The following is a 17,784-nucleotide window of genomic DNA, read 5'->3' on the forward strand; positions in this document are numbered from 1 at the left end:
GACTGCATTTCTACCAAGCTCCCAGGTGACACTGATGCTTCTGGTCAGTGGACCAAATTTTGAGTAGCAAGAGTCTAAATAGATCTGCTATGGGTTCTGGGTCCTAGATGTCCAGATTCTACATTTAAAATAATAATAACGACAATAGCACATGCTTGTATGGTGCTTATTATGTGCCAGGCATTATTCTAAATTCTTTCCATATATAATTCATTTAATCTTTATGATAATCTAATGAAGTAGGATGATTATTAGTCCCATTTTTTCGAGGAGAAAACTGAGGCATAAAAGGTTAAGCTGCCTGAGGTAATCCATATAAGAGCTGGAATTTTATCCCAGGACGTCGGCTCTAGAGTCTGCTCTGAGCTACTACATTAGCCTCCCCTCTAGACTGTTGGTGTGTGTGTTTGTTTTCAGTGCTCTGGTTGGGTTTCCTGCAGCCTCCAGCAAGGTTTTCTGAGCGAGCTCAGCAAGCCCCGCTTGTTGAGTTCCTCTTAAAAGTACTAATTAGTGCCTCTTGCTGACTACTGCAGATGAATCGTTTTATATCTTCCTGGCAAGGGGATTTTTCGGTTTTTGAATGTCAAGGGGGCTGACCCTTCCAGCTCCCATCTTCCCAAGTCCCAGCAATTCTACTCCTAGCCCACCAAGGCTGAGCAGCCCTTCAAGATGCAGTTGCATTGCCAGCCCAGCCTTCGGCTCACCTCCAGCTAGCAGATGCTTCCTCCCTCACCCCTCTACTCGCCACCCTCCCCGCCACCTGCAGCCTGACCCCTGAGCTTAGCCTCTCTTTCTAAGGCTGCCTCGTTCACCAGGCATTCCAGGGTTATCTACCCACTGCCCTCAGCAAGAAGCTGGCATCCTGGTAAGGATTTCCCCAGGGATACGGTGTATGGACCAGATCTGCAAATCAGGGTGCAGATTAGGTGTCTAGGCAGCCCTAGACATCTCCACACTGAACAGGAACCCCAGGTGGCTCTGCAGATTCCAATGTTTAAGAACCTCTGGGCCAAGTGTGGGTGAAGACCCTTGAAACACCAGGGTTAAATCTTGCTGGAAGAACTGCCACTCAAGCTCTCGCAGCCCAAACCGGAAGGGCTGGGGGAGATCTAGCCTGTGAGCTCCTCTGGGTCTCTGCCCCTCCCTGATGACTCACTCACCACACACACACACACACACACACACACACACACACGCACACACACACGCATCCTGTTATTGCCACCATCAGCAGAGTAGTGCTTGGTGGCCACAGACACGCATAGACTTGGGTTTACCCCACGCTTTGCTGGTCCTCAGGGCATGGGGGCAGCACAGGGGCCCCTGGATGCCCTCCTGGAGCCCAGCCCCCTCCATATCGGGCAATCACTGTTCTCCTGGGTGCTTGCCAAGGGACCTTGTAGGATGGACAATCCCTGCAGCTCAGCATTTCCCCTCCCACCCTGCTGTGGTCAGGCCATGCAAATGTCTGAAATAGTACTGGGGTGGGGACAGATTTAGGCAAAGTGTTAGCAGGGATTGGGGGAAGGGGGGGAAGGGAGGAGGGAGACCTTGGACATGGCCCAGTCAGCTGGGGTGAACTCCAGCCCAGGGAAAGGAGGCTCAGGGCCCCTACCTTGGGCTGCAAGGAAGCAGCATCTGGACCAGTAAAAAGCCACTGACTGCAATCTATACTCTTGCCTTCTTATACTGAGCACTTATAGGTGCCTACTGCATAGAAAGCACTATGCCAGGGAGTAGGGAAGAGAGGATACACAGATGATATGCCTCGCCGTCAAGGAGCTCACTGTCTACTAGAGGGACAGAGATGGGTATAGACATCATTATAGGGACTTCCTTGGTGGCACCGTGGTCAAGAATCTGCCTGCCAATGCAGGGGACATGGGTTCGAGCCCTGGTCTAGGAAGATCCCACATGTCGCGGAGCAACTAAGCCCGTGAGCCACAACTACTGAGCCCACGTGCCACAGCTACTGACACCTGCATGCCTAGAGCCCATGCTCTGCAACAAGAGAAGCCACTGCAGTGAGAAACCCCCGCACACCACAACGAAGAGTAGTCCCCGCTTGCCGCAACTAGAGAAAGCCCGCGCGCAACAACGAAGACCCAACGCAGCCAAAAATAAATAAATAAATTTATTTTTAAAAAATCATTATAATCCAAAGCAAAAGGTGTGATATGATAGAGGTTAGCCAGGTGCCACAGAGATTCAGCATGGAGAATAATGGCTCCAAGCTGGGGGATCCAGGAAGGCTTCATTGGAATGGGCCTTAAAGGATGGGGAGGGTTTTGACAAGTGGAGTGAGAGATGGGGGGAGGGGGGAGCAGAGCACCTACAAGGAGGAAACAGAAAGAACAAAGGCAAAGAGTCGGGAAAGGGGCAGTGTATGATTCATTGGTTCACTCAACAAACATTGATGGAATGCCTAGAGTGCCAGAAAGCAGGACAGACATCGTCCAATCTTAGTGGAGCTTCCAGTCTGAAGGGAAGATAAGACATGACCTGGTGAACAAACAACCAAATGCAGGGCATGTGGTCCAGCCTGGCGAAAGTGAAGGACCTTGGCCAGAGGGCTGAGGAGCCTGCTCCAGAAGAGTCCCACCAAGAGATGCTCCCTGAGCCTTGCATCCAGTGACATTCTTGGATCCTTAGCCTACAACAGTCCTCAAATTCGTCCTTACCCTCTTTAGTCCCCACATGACATGGTTTCAAACCCCAAACCTCTTTGCCGTCATCCCTTCACACCACCATTTATTCATATCCTGTGAGAGAGAGATGCCTGGTACAGTTCATGCCACCCCGCCCGGGGGTGAGGGACACAGGTGGGAGGCTGCCACCTGCTCCCCTCCCAGGACAGCAGCCCTCGTGGGTGCCCAAGCTCATTCCCCTAGCCTCATCCAACTCTGGGAGAGAGTCCTCCTGACCACACACTATACACAGGGCCTCTCTTCTGGGAGACACAGTGGGCAGCTGGGCAAGGCAGAAGTGTACTGGAAGAGTGGCTTTGGCTGCGTAAGTCCCCTGTCTCATACAGCCTGGGCAGCTGCAGCTCTGCATGAGAAGGGGAAGACGGTGGCAGCCTTGAGGGTTTTGCTCAGGACTTTGAGTTTATCCTACAGGCAAGTACTTGTGGGCAGTCAGGAGGAGGGATGATACTCGGGATTCATCCACATGGCAGTGATGCCTGAAGCTGCTGGAATGGTAGGGCCAGCAAGAGAGAGAGAGGCTGAGTGAGAAGAGGAAGGACCGAGACATTTAGAGTTTTGGAGGAGAAAGAGGAGGCAGCAAATGGAAGAAAGGGAAGCAATCACAGAGGCAAAGTGTCCAGAATAATGCCAGGGAGGAGTGAATTTCAAGATGGGTGAAGGATGAGCAGTAAATCCAGAGCTTCAGAGGAACCCAGGAGGTAGGGAACCGGGAGAAAATCATAGGTTCTTGGTAACTGTCCAGGGCAGGAGACTGATCATCCAGGGAGGAGGCCCGACAAAGCAGATGGGTGGGAGACAGATAAATCCCTGGATACCTACCCCACCCAGCATTATAAAGGAAGAGTGGGAGGTTTGGAGCCTGCCCAATTTAGGATATTGATATGGAGGACGGCACCAGGACCCAAAGACTATGATGGGAGTAGAGGAATCCACACTTCTCTGCCAAGAGGCCACCTCTGCCCAACTCTTTGAGGCCAAATGAAATGACCTCTCCTTGCGCCTTGATCAGCTCTCACACGGGGAGGGCAGAGGGCCTACGGGAAGTGGACAGTAGCCCTGAGGGTCCAGAGAAGAGCAGTGGGAGATGGCCTAGGGTGGCCAATGGTAGCAGAGTGGAGGTGGCTGTTGCCATGGCAGTGAGCTTTGAATGTGCACCAGCCCTTCCTGCCCACCACCCCCTGCACATAAAGGAGGAACTGCTCTTCAGCCCTCCCCACTATGCTCACAGAAGCCAACCCCGAAGGCAAGCCCAGAGCCAGAGTGGCGAGGGCTGTAATATCCTATTTGTGTCTGAATTCCTGCTTCCTCCCAAGTTTATCTTGGTCCAAGGCACACTTTTCTCCTTTATTCTCTTACTCATGCATTCATTCATTCCGCACTTACTAACTGAGCACCTACCAAACCAGGCACACTGTGCTGAGCCCTAGGAACATAACAGTAAAACAAAACAGATGTTGGCCTTCAGCCTTTATGGTCCAATGGGAGCCCCAGATATTAAACACACCCTCCAAAACAAGTAATTAACTGAAATCGGTGCTGTGAAGAGGAAGTACATGACTGGGGTGGGGGGCATGAAAGCCTGTATCAGGGAATTCCCTGGCGGTCCAGTGGTTGGGACTCTGCGCTTCCACCACAAGGGGCCCGGGTTCAATCCCTGGTCAGGGAACTAGGAAACTAGTATCCCACAAGCCACGCGGTGCGGCAAAAAAAACCCAAAAAAGCAAAACCTGTATCAGCAGGACTCAACTAAGCTGAGTATTCAGGAACTTCTCTCAAGAAGAGCCATTAAGCTGAGATGGTAAGGATGAACAGGAATTTCTCAGATGAAGAGAAGCATTCTAGGAGTGTGCAAAGCATGTGCAAAAGTCCTGAGATGGAAGGGGTTGATCCTGTTTGAGGCACTGAAATCAGGCATGTGAGCTGGAGAGTAGACATTGGGAGGAGAGTGGTCCTGGGGCCAGCTCTCACACGGCCATATAGGCCCTGTTAAGGACTGTTGGACTTCAACCGTTGAAGGGAATTAAGTATGCACTAATTTAATCAGATGTGTAAAAAGATCACACTGTCCACAGTCTGGGAACAGTTTGATAGGGGCCTGGTATGCACTGTAGAAGGCAGGAAGAGCTGACGGAGCCTGGGTGAGGGTAGGAGAGAAATGACAGATTAGAGATATTTGGGAGGTGGGATGGACTCTGGGTGCTCTTGTTTGTCGGTGTCCTGCTTAAAATAAACGCTTAGAGCAGACCACCCTGTATTTGTCAGATTAAACCAAGATGTAAAAATAAAATGCAGTCAAAACCAAAATGTCAGTGCATTAACACAACAAAGACATATTTCTCACTCAGGCAAAGTCTGAGGCAGGTAAACAGGGGAGGGAGGTGGGGAGGAGAGAGACTCCCCTGCTCACCTGGGGACCCAGCTGATGGAAGCTCCCCCATCTTGGGATGCCGCCATCCAGACACATGGCATTCCCCAGATCTTGAGACAAGGAAGTGAGTGGAAGCCGTTTATGTGGAAGTTGCTCCCAAGAAACACCAGGAAGGAACAGGGAAAGTGATACAGGAAAGGGAAGAAAGCCTGCAAGCGGTGTGGAGCTGGTCAGTCACCGCTGTGGGAAACTCTGGGAGCCCATGCCCCACAGTCATCCTGACCCAGGGGGGAGGAAGGTGGAGGGTTTATTGTCATTGCTGGGGACCCTAACTGCGGCACCTCCAGCTTGCTTTGGGTCAAATGTCTCAGGTGTGCCATGAGCAGCCTTCAAAAGTAGAGGTGAGTGCTGACAAAATAGGTAGGTGCAAATAAACAAAGGGACTGCATCAAACTAAAACTCTTCTGCACAGAGAAGGAAACTATCAACAAAATGAAAACGCAACCTACTTAATAGAAGATATTTGCAAATGATATATCTGATAAGGGGTTAATATCCAAAATATACAAAGAACTCATACAACTCAATGTCAAAAAAACAAACAACCTGATTAAAAAATGGGCAGAGGACCTGAATAGATATTTTTCCAAAGAATACATACAGATGGCCAACAGGCACATGAAAAGGTGCTCAACATTACTAATCATCAAGGGAAAGGCAAATCAAATCCACAGTGAGTTGTCACCTCACTCCTGTCAGAATGGCTATTATCAAAAAGACAATAACAAGTGTTGGTGAGGATATAGAGAAAAGGGAACACTTGTGCACTGTTGGTGATAATATAAATTGGTGCAGCCACTATGGAAAACAGTAGGGAGATTGCTCAAAAAATTAAAAATAGAACTACCATATGATCCAGCAATTCCACTCCTGGATATCTATCTGAAAAAAACAAAAACACTAATTTGAAAATATATATGCTTCCCTATATTCATTGCAACATTATTTACAATAGCCAAGATATGGAAGCAACCTAAGTGCCCATCAACAGATGAACGGATAAAGAAGATGTGAGAGATATACATATGTATGTATATATATATATATATATATATATATATATATATAATGGAATAATAGCCATAAAAAAGTATGAAATCTTGCCATTTGTGACAACATGGATGGACCTAGAGAGTATATAAGTCAGATAGAGAAAGGCAAATACAGTATGATTTCACTTATATGCGGAATCTAAAAAACAAAACAAATGAACAAATGTAACAAACAGAAACAGAGTCATTGATATAGGAAACAAATAGGTGGATGCCAGAGGGGAGAGGGCTTGGGGGAGGAGAGAAATAGGTGAGGGAAATTAAGAGGTACAAACTTTCAATTACAAAATAAATGAGTCACAGGTATGATACGTACAGTATGGGAAATATAGTCAGTAATTGTGTAATATCTTTTTATGGTGACATATGGTAACAACTTCTGGTGATTGTTTTGAAATGTATAGAAATATCGAATCACTATGCTGTGTACAGGAACTAACATAGTGTTGTAGGTCAATTATACTTCAAAAACAAACAGAATGGGTGGGGTTCAGAGGCACCTGTTACACTGGTGTCCAGGGTCCGAGAGACAGGAATGAAAAAGAGCGGGGACAATAGTCAGAGGTGAGGGGCCTATGCCAGAACTCAATCTCATGGCCACAACCTACATGGAACAGGGGCTGGGAATTGTAAGGAAGCACATGGAATATTTGGGGAACACTACCATTTTTCGGCCACAATATGCAACCTCCAATATAGGTTGGCTGATGCAGAAGAGAATAGCATTGTATCCTTCTTAGTCAAAGCCCTCATACCTCGGATAACACAGCCTGACAGTACTTGAGCTGTCCCGGCAGCCCCATCTGGCTGATGGCTCCTGCCTCCTGCCCCATCCTGTTCTCTGGGCGCTCCCACAGTTGCTGGAAGACGGCAGTGCCCACTTGAGTACCACACACTCATGCCGTCCTACGCAAATTAGGCGTTTTCCTAAGGGTACGGCGTCCGCTCTCCAGAGGCCCCCTTTGCATGCTGCTTTTCATGACACTTAACTCTTCCAAGGAGGAGAGGACTCACCAGTGGGGTTGGTGCCCAGACAACACTCCTGAGGGCAGGAGGTGAAGGGGGTGGTGCACACCCCACAGCAGTGGCTGCGGTTGGGTTTGCCACCAATGCATTGAAAAGCCTGAGCAGCGTTGTGACATCCTGCTTTCCATTTACACGCAGTCGTGCTCTAGGATTTATGGGGAGAGGTGAAGAAGACACAAAGCACTGCTAAGTACACTACCAAACACCCCTACCACAGTAGGCAGAATAATGGGCCCCCAGGGTCCACCAAGGGCCCCCAATTTCTGGAAGCTGTGAATGTGGTACCTGCAAAAGGGACTTTGCAGATGTGATTCTGTTAAAAAGCTTGAGATGGGGAGACTATCCTGGATTAGCCAGGTGGGAGCTTCCTAACCTTCTTCACATCCTGGTGCATCGTGACATTGGTAACCTTGGTACATGACACTGGGGCAAACCTAGGGGATTTGTAGACACCTATAGAGAGTCTGTTGGGAAAAAAAGCAATTACATCTTCTTGATCTTATATAATTATGAGACTAAGAGGGAAGATGCAATACAAAGTATTAGGAAAGACATTAAATACTGAATTGGTATAAAACATCCAAATGGAATCTCCCAGACTTCTTAAAATGAGAAACTCGAGCTTGCTTTGGTGAGCACAGCTTTTTAACATCAGACTTTTTGCATGAAATGACCACAGGCAATTCTTATTCAAAGATCTTTTTTTATTGACAGATAAAATTATATTAGTTTCAAAAAATGGTTCTGAAGAAGCTAGGGGCGAGACAGGAATAAAGACGCAGACGTAGAGAATAGACTTGAGGACATGGGGAGGGGGAAGGGTAAGCAGGGACGAAGTGAGAGAGTGGCATGGACATACATACACTACCAAACGTAAAATAGATAGCTAGTGGGAAGCAGCCGCATAGCACAGGGAGATCAACTCAGTGCTTTGTGACCACCTAGAGGGGTGGGATAGGGAGGGTGGGAGGGAGACGCAAGAGGGAGGAGATATGGGGATATATGTGTACATGTAGCTGGTTCACTTTGTTATATAGCAGCGACTAACAAAACAATGTAAAGCAATTATACACCAATAAAGATGTTAAAATAATTATATTAGTTTCAGGTGCACAACATAATGATTAGCTATTTGTATATATTGTTAAATGCTCCCCACAGTAAGTCTAGTTAATATCCATCACCATGCATAGTTACAATTTTTTCTTATGATGAGAACTTTTAAGATCTACTCCGGCAGCAACTTTCAAACATGCAATACAGTCTTATTAACTATAATCACCAGGCTGTACATTACCTCCCTAGGACTTATTTATTTTATAACTGAAAGTTTGTACCTTTTGACCCCCTTCACCCATTTCACTCACCCCGTACCCCTCAAGGCTCTTTAGCGGTGATCTCTTCAAATGTTTGATAAACACCACCCACAAAAATCTTGATCCAAGGAGGTGATAAACTTAAAACTAACTTTTACAGCCATTCAAAAATTTATGGGACTTCCCTGGTGGTTAAAAATCCACCTGCCAATGCAGGGGACATGGGTTCGATCCCTGGTCCAGGAAGATCCCACATGCCGCGGAGCAACTAAGCCCTTATGCCACATCTACTGAGCCTGCGCTCTAGAGCCCGCGAGCCACAACTACTGAGCCCTCATGCCACAACTACTGAAGCCCAGGCGCCTAGAGCCCGTGCTTTGCAACAAGAGAAGCCACCTTAATGAGAGGCCTACGCACCACAACGAAGAGTAGCCCCCGCTCGCCGCAACTAAAAAGAAAGCCGGCACGCAGCAACAGACCCAATGCAGCCAAAAATTAATTAATTAATTAATTAATTAAAAAATAACTGTAATCAAAATTCTAGTGATAATGAGAATAATGGGTTTAGAATCCAATCAAGCTGTTTTATTCCACGTATTTTAAAATAACACTGAATTTAGAATTTGCAGAGAGTGTATATGTGGTTAGAGCAGACACCTGAAGCCAATTTGGGCACCACGAAAACGGCACATCGGCTACAAACAGGGAGCCGTGTCCGTGTCCACTATAGATGGAAGACAGAGATTCCAGACAGCCTTTTGGAGCCACACTCCTCCTGGACTCCTGGCCTCATTTGCTGGGTCTCTCTCATCCTGCTCTCCACCTGTGGCTGTGCCCCTTGGGAGCCCCCACCAGGGTCCTCCAGGGGCCACCAGCCTGGGTGCTCCAGTTACCCAAGGCCCAGGTTGAGGGCTAAGGGGAGCAATATCCTTCCCCACCTGTATCCTACTTGTGACGTGCTAGCATTTCTACCCAGACTCGTAGAGCAGGAGAACCTCATTCAGCTGGAGGAGAAAGGCAAAAAGCAAAAAACAAAAAACACTTCCCTGCCTCCTCCTCCACCCACCCCCCTGCCCCCCAACTCCCACCTGGTCTGGGTTGAAGTCCCACTCTTTCACCTACAAGTTGTGTAACCTTTAGCTGGTGTTGGGGAGGAAGCAAATGTTCCTCTACCCTTCTAGGTTCTTCTGGCTTGTTTAAGAATTAAATTGAAACAAGGCAGATGAACAGGAGGAAATCAAATTTAATTTTGTACGTATGGGAGTCTCACATACATGAGAGTGTCAGAGACAGAAAGGTAAAATGAGGTACTTACGCCATCCTGAGCTAAGGAATGGGATAGGGGGCTGGGGCTTCCAAGGACAGGAGGCTCATTCGCAGGACGATAAGTGTTACCAAAGCAGGTCTGTTTACCCAACACACAGCAAACCAAACTCTGAGATGCCAAGATTTGCGGCAGAAGAAGAGTTTGTTCACAGGAAGGCAGTTGAGGAGACGGGAGAACAAGCCTCAGCTCCGCCTCCCCCAAGGCGAGGGGGTTGGGATAGCTATGGAACAAGCAGGTGGGCTTGGCAGGGGGAAAGGTGATTGGAGGCAGGAAAAACGTGAGGCAACTGGTGTTCTGCACAGGTGTATCTGGGTTACATGCTTCTGCATATTCAAAAATACAGGCACTTTGCTTGATCTGAGGGTAGTTTTCCAGTCCTCTGATGTCAAAAGGCCATTCATCATACACCTCTGCAGGCCCAGTTTTAGGGTTGGTGGTCCCAACCAGCCTTAGCTGGCTTGCACTGGACAAGAACTGACTCCAAGTTCCTGTAAGAGAGTCGGGTTACGTGAAGCTGGGATGGTATGCAATTAAAGAGGTAAAAAGGGAAAGACAGAAAAAATAACTAAAGCAAGCTTAGTCAGTGAAGGCAGCTTACAAGCACAGGGGTTTTTACAAGCTGTTCCCCTGTCTGTTGCTCTGAAAGACAAGCTCAAGAATTCCTCTGAGCTAGCCATCAGCTTTCATTAACTCGATGGGGTACGGTTTCACAAGAAGATGAGCAGATGTTTGGTAATTAGGTGTTTGCCCTGCCATATAGATGGTGCCGCTTAGATAAAATTTACCTCTGGGAATAACTCTTTCTCTGGGAAAAATCCCCAATTTAAATTCTTGTTGTTAGTTAAGGGAGGAGCAGTAGTTCCTCTCAAGCCCATAGGGTCTCTACTGCCTTTAGCTCAAAATAACCCACATGCCAAAGTAGCACATCTTGGGGAGGTCTGTTCTGAACCCTACACTTGTAACTTAACTTCCCTGAGCCTCAGTCTCAAACTCTGTGAAATGGGGACAATAACACCTACCCCATGGCGCTGTATGAGGATCCCATGAGGTGCTGCGTGTGGAGTGCTGGCATAGGGCCTGACCCAGGGGAAGCCCCGGTCAGTGCCAGTTCTTGTCAGTCACACAGAGACACACAGACACAAAGACCACTCACGTAGTTACGTAAGAGGATTAGGCCAGTACTGAACCCAAGTTCGGCTGCTTGCCACTCAAAAGGCCAATACTAGGGGGACAAGTGTTGGTGGGAAAGGAACATCTGCTTGACTCAGTCTTCATCTGGCAGGGGTCGGCTTCCTGTAAAAAGAACTTAGGAACGTGTGTCAGGCCTTTATCTGTGTCTTCAGGGAACTGGGAGTTCGGTGCCTCTGCTCTGTGGCTGGTCTGTCATCTAAACTGTTACCAGTTTCCCAGCACAACAGCTAGTTTTGTTTTTACATCTTCATGTTTCCTAACCATTAACTCTTGAGCCAGCCTTCTGAGTCTCAGGGGAGGCCTGGGAGACTAAAGCTTTGCTACAAACAAGAGGCAGGTGGAGGACATGGGTTGGGGTGGGGCGGGGCGGGGGGGGGGGAGGTCTGTCCCAGGAAGGCCCCGCAGGACCCTGCTTGGTTACAGTTACACTCACACACCGCAGAGCCACAAACACTGAAGCCCAAAGCCACAGCAAGTTCACACACAAACACACACAGCGGCACACAGATCTGAGGGTCCCAGGCAGCTGCCCTGCCCAGGCTCTTGCTCAGCCTCAGCCCCAACCTCACCCTCTCGCCCCAGACAGAAGCCATCTGGCTGGAGCTGGGTCTGACCCACTCTTCTGAGAGAGCTGGCGACATCAAAGGGAGCCCTTTAAGCCCCTTTCCACCTTGCTATGCTGGTGGAGAGGTCCCAGCCTTGGTTCCTGCAGACACTCTGGAGTCCCCAGCCCCAGGCATGAAACCCTACCGCCCCCTCCTTTATTTTTTGATCTGGCGGAGTAGAGGTAGGAGGTAGAGCCAGGAAAGGATTTTTCATCTGTAATCCACAAAGACACAGACACACCCACCGAGACACAAGCAGACAGGACATAAAAGCACCTGTATTATGCTTATAGGCCACAGCTCTCTGCCTGGCAGGGAGGGGACCCAGCACCCTCTCAGATCCAAATCCACTGACTCTAAATTCGGGGCTTTTTACTTTATTCATTTAGCACTATCTCCACCACCATCCCCATCCCCACTGTGACCACTATCACCACCATCATCACGATTATGACTGCGATCACCACCACCACCAGCAACAACAGCATTGCCGTCACCACTATCACCATCATACCTGCCATCACCACCACCATCATCACCATTAGCACCATCCCCACCACCACCATTATCACCCTATTACAGCCACCACCACCACTGCCATCACTACATCATCATACCATCCTTGTCTGAACAGACGGAGGAGCCCTCTTGGATCCTGACACAGCATGGAGGAAAGACCCAATGAGAAGGGCAGAAGGAGGGCGACATGCTTCCTAGGAGCCCAGGGGACAAGGTCCAGAAACTCAGGCCTCTGCAGCAGCCCTAGTTTCTCCCAAACGTCAACCCTGCTGGAGACAGTGTCTTCCCGGCCGAGTCTGAGCCTCCTTCCCTGCCCTCCTCCCAACCCACAGAGAACCGGTCCCCATCAGGCATGGTCCTCATGGTTTCCCAGTGCCAGAGCCAGCCATGGAGAGAGAGAGACCCAGCAGGGACGGGGCAGGGAGGGGCGGCACCCTGGCTGCACCCACGGGATTGGCCAACCTGTGCCCTCTCGGCCAGCACCTGACTTAGAAGGTTCCTCAACGAGACAGTGGCCTCAGCCTCCGCCCTGAGCTCTGCCCATCTCAGCCATGAGGCAGGCACCCAGTGGGCAGAGTGGGCCTCAGGGGCCATCCTGAGGCAGCGGTGAGCTGGGAGGAGGCCAGCAGGCCCCGTGGGGGGCGCCATGGACAAGTTCCGGATGATCTTCCGGTTCCTGCAGTCCAACCAGGAGCCCTTCATGAACGGCATCTGCAGCATCATGGCCCTGGCCAGCGCCCAGATGTACTCCGCCTTCGACTTCAACTGCCCCTGCCTGCCGGGCTACAACGTGGCCTACAGCGCCGGCGTTCTGCTGGCGCCACCTCTGGTGCCCTTTCCGCTCGGTCTGGTCATGAACAACAACGTGTCCATGCTGGCTGAAGAGTGGAAGCGGCCACTGGGCCGCCGGGCCAAGGACCCCGCCGTGCTGCGCTGCGCGTTCTGCTCCATGGCTCAGCGCGCCCTCATCGCACCCGTCGTCTGGGTGGCCGTCACACTGCTGGATGGCAAGTGCTTCCTCTGTGCCTTCTGCACTGCTGTGCCCGTGACCATGCTGGGCAACGGCAGCCTGGCCCCCGGCCTGCCCCCGCCCGAGCTCGCCCGCCTGCTGGCCCGGGTGCCCTGCCCCGAGGTCTATGACGGCGACTGGCTGCTGGCCCACGAGGTGGCCGTGCCCTACCTGCGCTGCATCTCGCAGGTAAGGGGCCAGATGGCCTTGGGCTGGGTCTCCCCTCACAGACCGGGTCCCTCGGAAAGGACCCCATCCCCCATCTCGAAATGGGGCTTCCTCAGGACATGGTCATGTTTCCCCAAATAGATGTGGGCCCCCAGCCAGGGCTGGGTCTCCCTCAGACGGAGCTCCATGGGGCAGGGGTATATTTCCCCAAAGGAGGCCAGGGCCTCCGAAGGCAGAACCGTGTGTCTTCCCTCAGGTCAGTGCCACCTGCGGAAGGAGCACCGTGCCCTGTGCTGAGGTCCCCAGAGGGGACCCAACTGCTCAGCCAGCCCCTCATCCTCCACCCTGAGCTCCAGTTTGGAAATCTGGGGGAATTTGCATCCATTTCCTCTTCCAGGCTGGGGCAGTGGTGAGGCCAGTGTGTGGCCCGGCCATTTGGGTACATTTCCCTGGCAAATGTCCCCAGCTGGCGCTCCCTGCTCAGGGAGTGGGAGCTGAGGGGCCGGTGCCCCTGGGAGGGAGGCCTGAGTGAGGGGGACACACTGTTGGGATGTGCCCCAAAGGAAGGGATGGATGGCCCACTGATGGGGAAATCTAGAGCTCAGGTCCCTCAGCCTCGCTCCCACGCGCTCTGCCCCTCTGGACCCTCACCCGTCTGAGCCCCTCAGACCTCCTCTGCAGTTATTGTGCGTGGGGAGGAAGACCCAGGCAGGGACCCAGGCTGTCAGGGAGGGGACAGGGGGCTGGGCCTGCCCTGCAAGCCTGGAGAAACATGCACACTCTGCTCCCGCGAATCCAGACACCCCCGCTCCCCCTCCAGCCTGGACTCTCTCCTGTGGGCTTGCATCGCCACCAGGCACCCATGTGAACCTCACGCTCCGAGCGTACAATCTGAACTCTGCTTCCCTCCGAGCCTGCACCTCCTCTCCTGTGGGTACTTGTCCATCATCCCGGGCCTCGGGGCCTGGGGCAGCTGTCCCTCCACCTGACCTTTAAACCATCAACTCATAAACTAAAAGGGCCCCCAGAGGGCAGGCTGCCTGGCCTATAGACATGTTTCATTTGGCCTTCTGGGGTTGAATTCAAAATTCAATTTTAGGGCTTCCCTGGTGGCGCAGTGGTTGAGAATCTGCCTGCCAATGCGGGGGACACGGGTTCGAGCCCTGGTCTGGGAGGTTCCCACGTGCCGCGGAGCAACTGGGCCCGTGAGCCACAACTACTGAGCCTGAGCGTCTGGAGCCTCTGCTCCGCAACAAGAGAGGCCGCGATAGTGAGAGGCCCGCACACCGCGATGAAGAGTGGCCCCCACTCGCCGCAACTGGAGAAAGCCCTCGCACAGAAACGAAGACCCAACACAGCCAAAAATAAAAAAATAATAAATAAAAAAATTTAAAAAAAAATTCAATTTTAGAATTAGTTGGCATCATCTAAAACCCAGAAATTTTCACATGAAAATGAGATTTTCCAGCTTTACTTGAAACTTCAGGAGATTCAGCCGAGCAGGGCCCACATTTCCTCATCCAGCACATGCTCTGCAGCTCCCCACCTGAGGACTACTCTGCCATAGCCCACTGACCCCACTACAGGCATTTGGTTTGCCCTGCTTCCCCATCCTGATCTGGCCGAATGCTTCTCTGTGCAACTGGGGTTGACCCTGAAGCTCAAACTGGGGGAGCAGCCTTCCCCACAGTGAGTTACTGGAAGAACAGAACTAGCACCCAAGCATCCGGGGCTCTTCAGCATGGAGTTTGAGCAATTGTCCAGTTTGTCTCTGTGACCCCTGAGCCCAGCTCAGCGCCCACACAGAGGAGGCGCTGACTGAGTGCTGCTGCCTGAAAGGCAGACAGTAGCAGGAGCCGGAGGAGAGATACAGGACTCAGAAGAGGAAGAGTCACTATGGGAGGTCAAAGAAGGCTTCCTGAAGGAAGAGGCATGGTTACTGAGGGCTGGTTGGCCTAATAAGAGTGGCTAACAGTTACTGAACACTAACTAGGTACCAGGCACTGTGCTAAGTTTATTATCACATTTAGTCCTCAGAACAACCCAATGGGATAGGTACTATCAACAGCCCCATTTTGCAGGTGGGAGATACTTTGCTCCTAGTCAACCGTTAAGGACAGGCATACTTCATTTTATTGCACTTCACTTTATTAGGCTTTGTAGACATTGAATTTTTCACAAGTTGAAGTTTCATGGCAACCCTGCATCGAGCAAGTCTATTGGCGCCATTTTTCCAACAGCTTTTGCTCACTTCATGTCTCTTGTGTCGCATTTTGTTAATTCTCATATTTCAAATTTTTCATTATTATATTTGTTATGGTGATCTGTGATCAATGATCTTTGATGTTACTACTATAACTCACTGAAGGCTCAAATGATGGTTAGCATTTTGTAGCAATAAAGTATTTTTTAATTCAGGTATGTATATTGTTTTTTATACATAATGCTATTGCACACTTAATAGACTACAGTATAGTGTAGACATAACTTTTATATGCATTGGGCAACCAAAAACTTCGTGTGACTCACTTTATTGCAATACTTGCCTTACTGTAATGGCCTGGAGCAGAACCCACCATATCTCTGGGATACGCCTGTAGTGGAGACAGGCAAACCCATGCAGCTTATTTCCAGGGTCTGCCCAGCTAACTCCTGTGTACTGAGTGCCAGGCCTACATACAGGGCATTTTACTCACGTGGTCTCATTTCCATGAGATGGGTACGTAATATGCCCATTTTACAGAACAGGAAGTGGAGGCCACGAGGTGCTCTTTGTTGTCAGTGCTCTTTTCCCTAAAGGCCCTGACATGGAGTGTGCTTTGGGGGGTTGGACAGGTTTGGGAGGCTAGAGGGCAGTGCCTGGCTGACTCTCTCTTCTCTCCCCTGCAGGCACTGGGCTGGTCCTTCGTGCTGCTGACCACACTGCTGGCATTCGTCGTGCGCTCTGTGCGGCCCTGCTTCACTCAGGCCACCTTCCTCAAAAGCAAGTACTGGTCCCACTACATCGACACTGAGCACAAGCTCTTCGATGAGACATGCACGGAGCACGCCAAGGCCTTTGCCAAGGTCTGTATCCAGCAGTTCTTCAAGGCCATGATCCATGACCTGGAGCTGGGTCACGGCCATGGGGCGTTGGCTGCAGTCCCTGCTGGCTCGGCTGCCCCCACTGCCACAGACGGTGCCAATGAGAAGAGGGAGAAGCTGCGCGGCATCACCGATCAAGGCACCATGAACGGGCTGCTCACGCGCTGGTACGAGTGCAAGCCGCCCCTGAGGCTGAGCCCGGAGGAGCCACTGGTGGGCAATGGCTGGGCTGGGGGCGGGTCCCAGCCTTCACGCAAGGAGGTAGCCACCTACTTCAGCAAAGTGTGAGCCGCAGCCAGGTGAAGAGGCAGGAATGCGGGTCTGAGGCCACAGCTCCTCAGACCCCGAAACCAGATGGAGAAATGAAGGCTGCACGTGCTGGCAGTAGGCCCCAGGCACTCACCTGCCCATTTGGGGCAGGAAATTTGGAGCTGGAAGGGGACCTCACTCCTCCAACTGCAACACTACCCTGGGTGGCCCTGGAGTAATAGGGCCATGAGCAGTATTAGTCAGAAGGGTTCAGAACTGGCTTGGGGGGGGACAAGCTCCTACCTGCCCAGCCCCTCCCAGGCCACTCCACCCCTGGTTCACTATCTCCTTTCAGGTCCTGCGAGCATCCTTGCCCCAGCATCCACTCAACTGTAATTTTTTAGGATCTGTGTTCCCTTATGCTCAAGGCTCAGGGAGTGGGAGGGTGTCCAGCCATCTCATGAAGCAGGAATCCTCTGATTTTGGCCAATCTCCTGAGTGAGGCTGAACGGGCCAAGGTGGGCCGTGATGACATGACACAGCCTCATGTGGTCACAGGTGATAAGACAAGATGCCAGAAGCTACGTACACTCAGGAGAAGCCAGGGTGTGTCTCACCGTGGAGTTCTCGCAACATCATCAAGGTGGACTGCACATTTACTTAGCACTGGGCACGAAAGGCCCCCTGTCTTCGTCTGTTTGAATTGCTATAACAAATACGGCAGGCTGGGTAGCTAATAAACAACAGAGACCTCTCTCACAATTCTGGAGACTGTAAGTCCAAGATCATGACGCTGCCATGGTCGTGTTCTGATGGAGGCCCTCACTGGTTGGTAGCCAGTACCTCCTCACTGTGTCCTCACGTGGCGGAAGGGGCTGGGGGCTCTCTGGAGCCTCTTTTATAAGGCATCAATCCCATGCCTTAAGCACCTCAAAGTCCCCACTCCCTAATACCATCACCTTTGGGGGTCAAGATTCAACATATGAATTTGGGGGGACACATTCAGACCATAGCACGTCCCATGGAGATGTCCTTGGAGACTGCCCTGACACATCCCTCACGTCAGGAATCAGACCATCCCCAGAGCTTGAGCATTTAGAAA

General features: G+C 50.9%; 1 protein-coding gene across 1 annotated transcript; it reads left to right on the top strand.

Annotated features, from left to right (window-relative positions):
• The first annotated feature begins 12,396 nt into the window (after positions 1-12,396).
• Positions 12,397-16,735, top strand: CALHM1 (calcium homeostasis modulator 1). The gene is made up of 2 exons (XM_036827938.1): positions 12,397-13,370; positions 16,239-16,735. The coding sequence occupies exons 1-2, from the start codon at positions 12,819-12,821 to the stop codon at positions 16,719-16,721; spliced, it is 1,035 nt and encodes a 344-aa protein (XP_036683833.1). The 5' UTR covers positions 12,397-12,818; the 3' UTR covers positions 16,722-16,735.
• Positions 16,736-17,784: the final 1,049 nt, after the last annotated feature.

Source organism: Balaenoptera musculus, chromosome 16 (assembly GCF_009873245.2).
Source record: "Balaenoptera musculus isolate JJ_BM4_2016_0621 chromosome 16, mBalMus1.pri.v3, whole genome shotgun sequence".
NCBI classification, from domain to species: domain Eukaryota; kingdom Metazoa; phylum Chordata; class Mammalia; order Artiodactyla; family Balaenopteridae; genus Balaenoptera; species Balaenoptera musculus.

Excerpts from the sequence above, each read along its gene's own strand:
- CALHM1 (XM_036827938.1), top strand. The coding sequence starts at position 12,819 with ATGGACAAGTTCCGGATGATCTTCCGGTTCCTGCAGTCCAACCAGGAG. Across the intron at positions 13,371-16,238 it reads ACCTGCGCTGCATCTCGCAG|GCACTGGGCTGGTCCTTCGT; the intron begins GTAAGGGGCCAG and ends TCTCCCCTGCAG.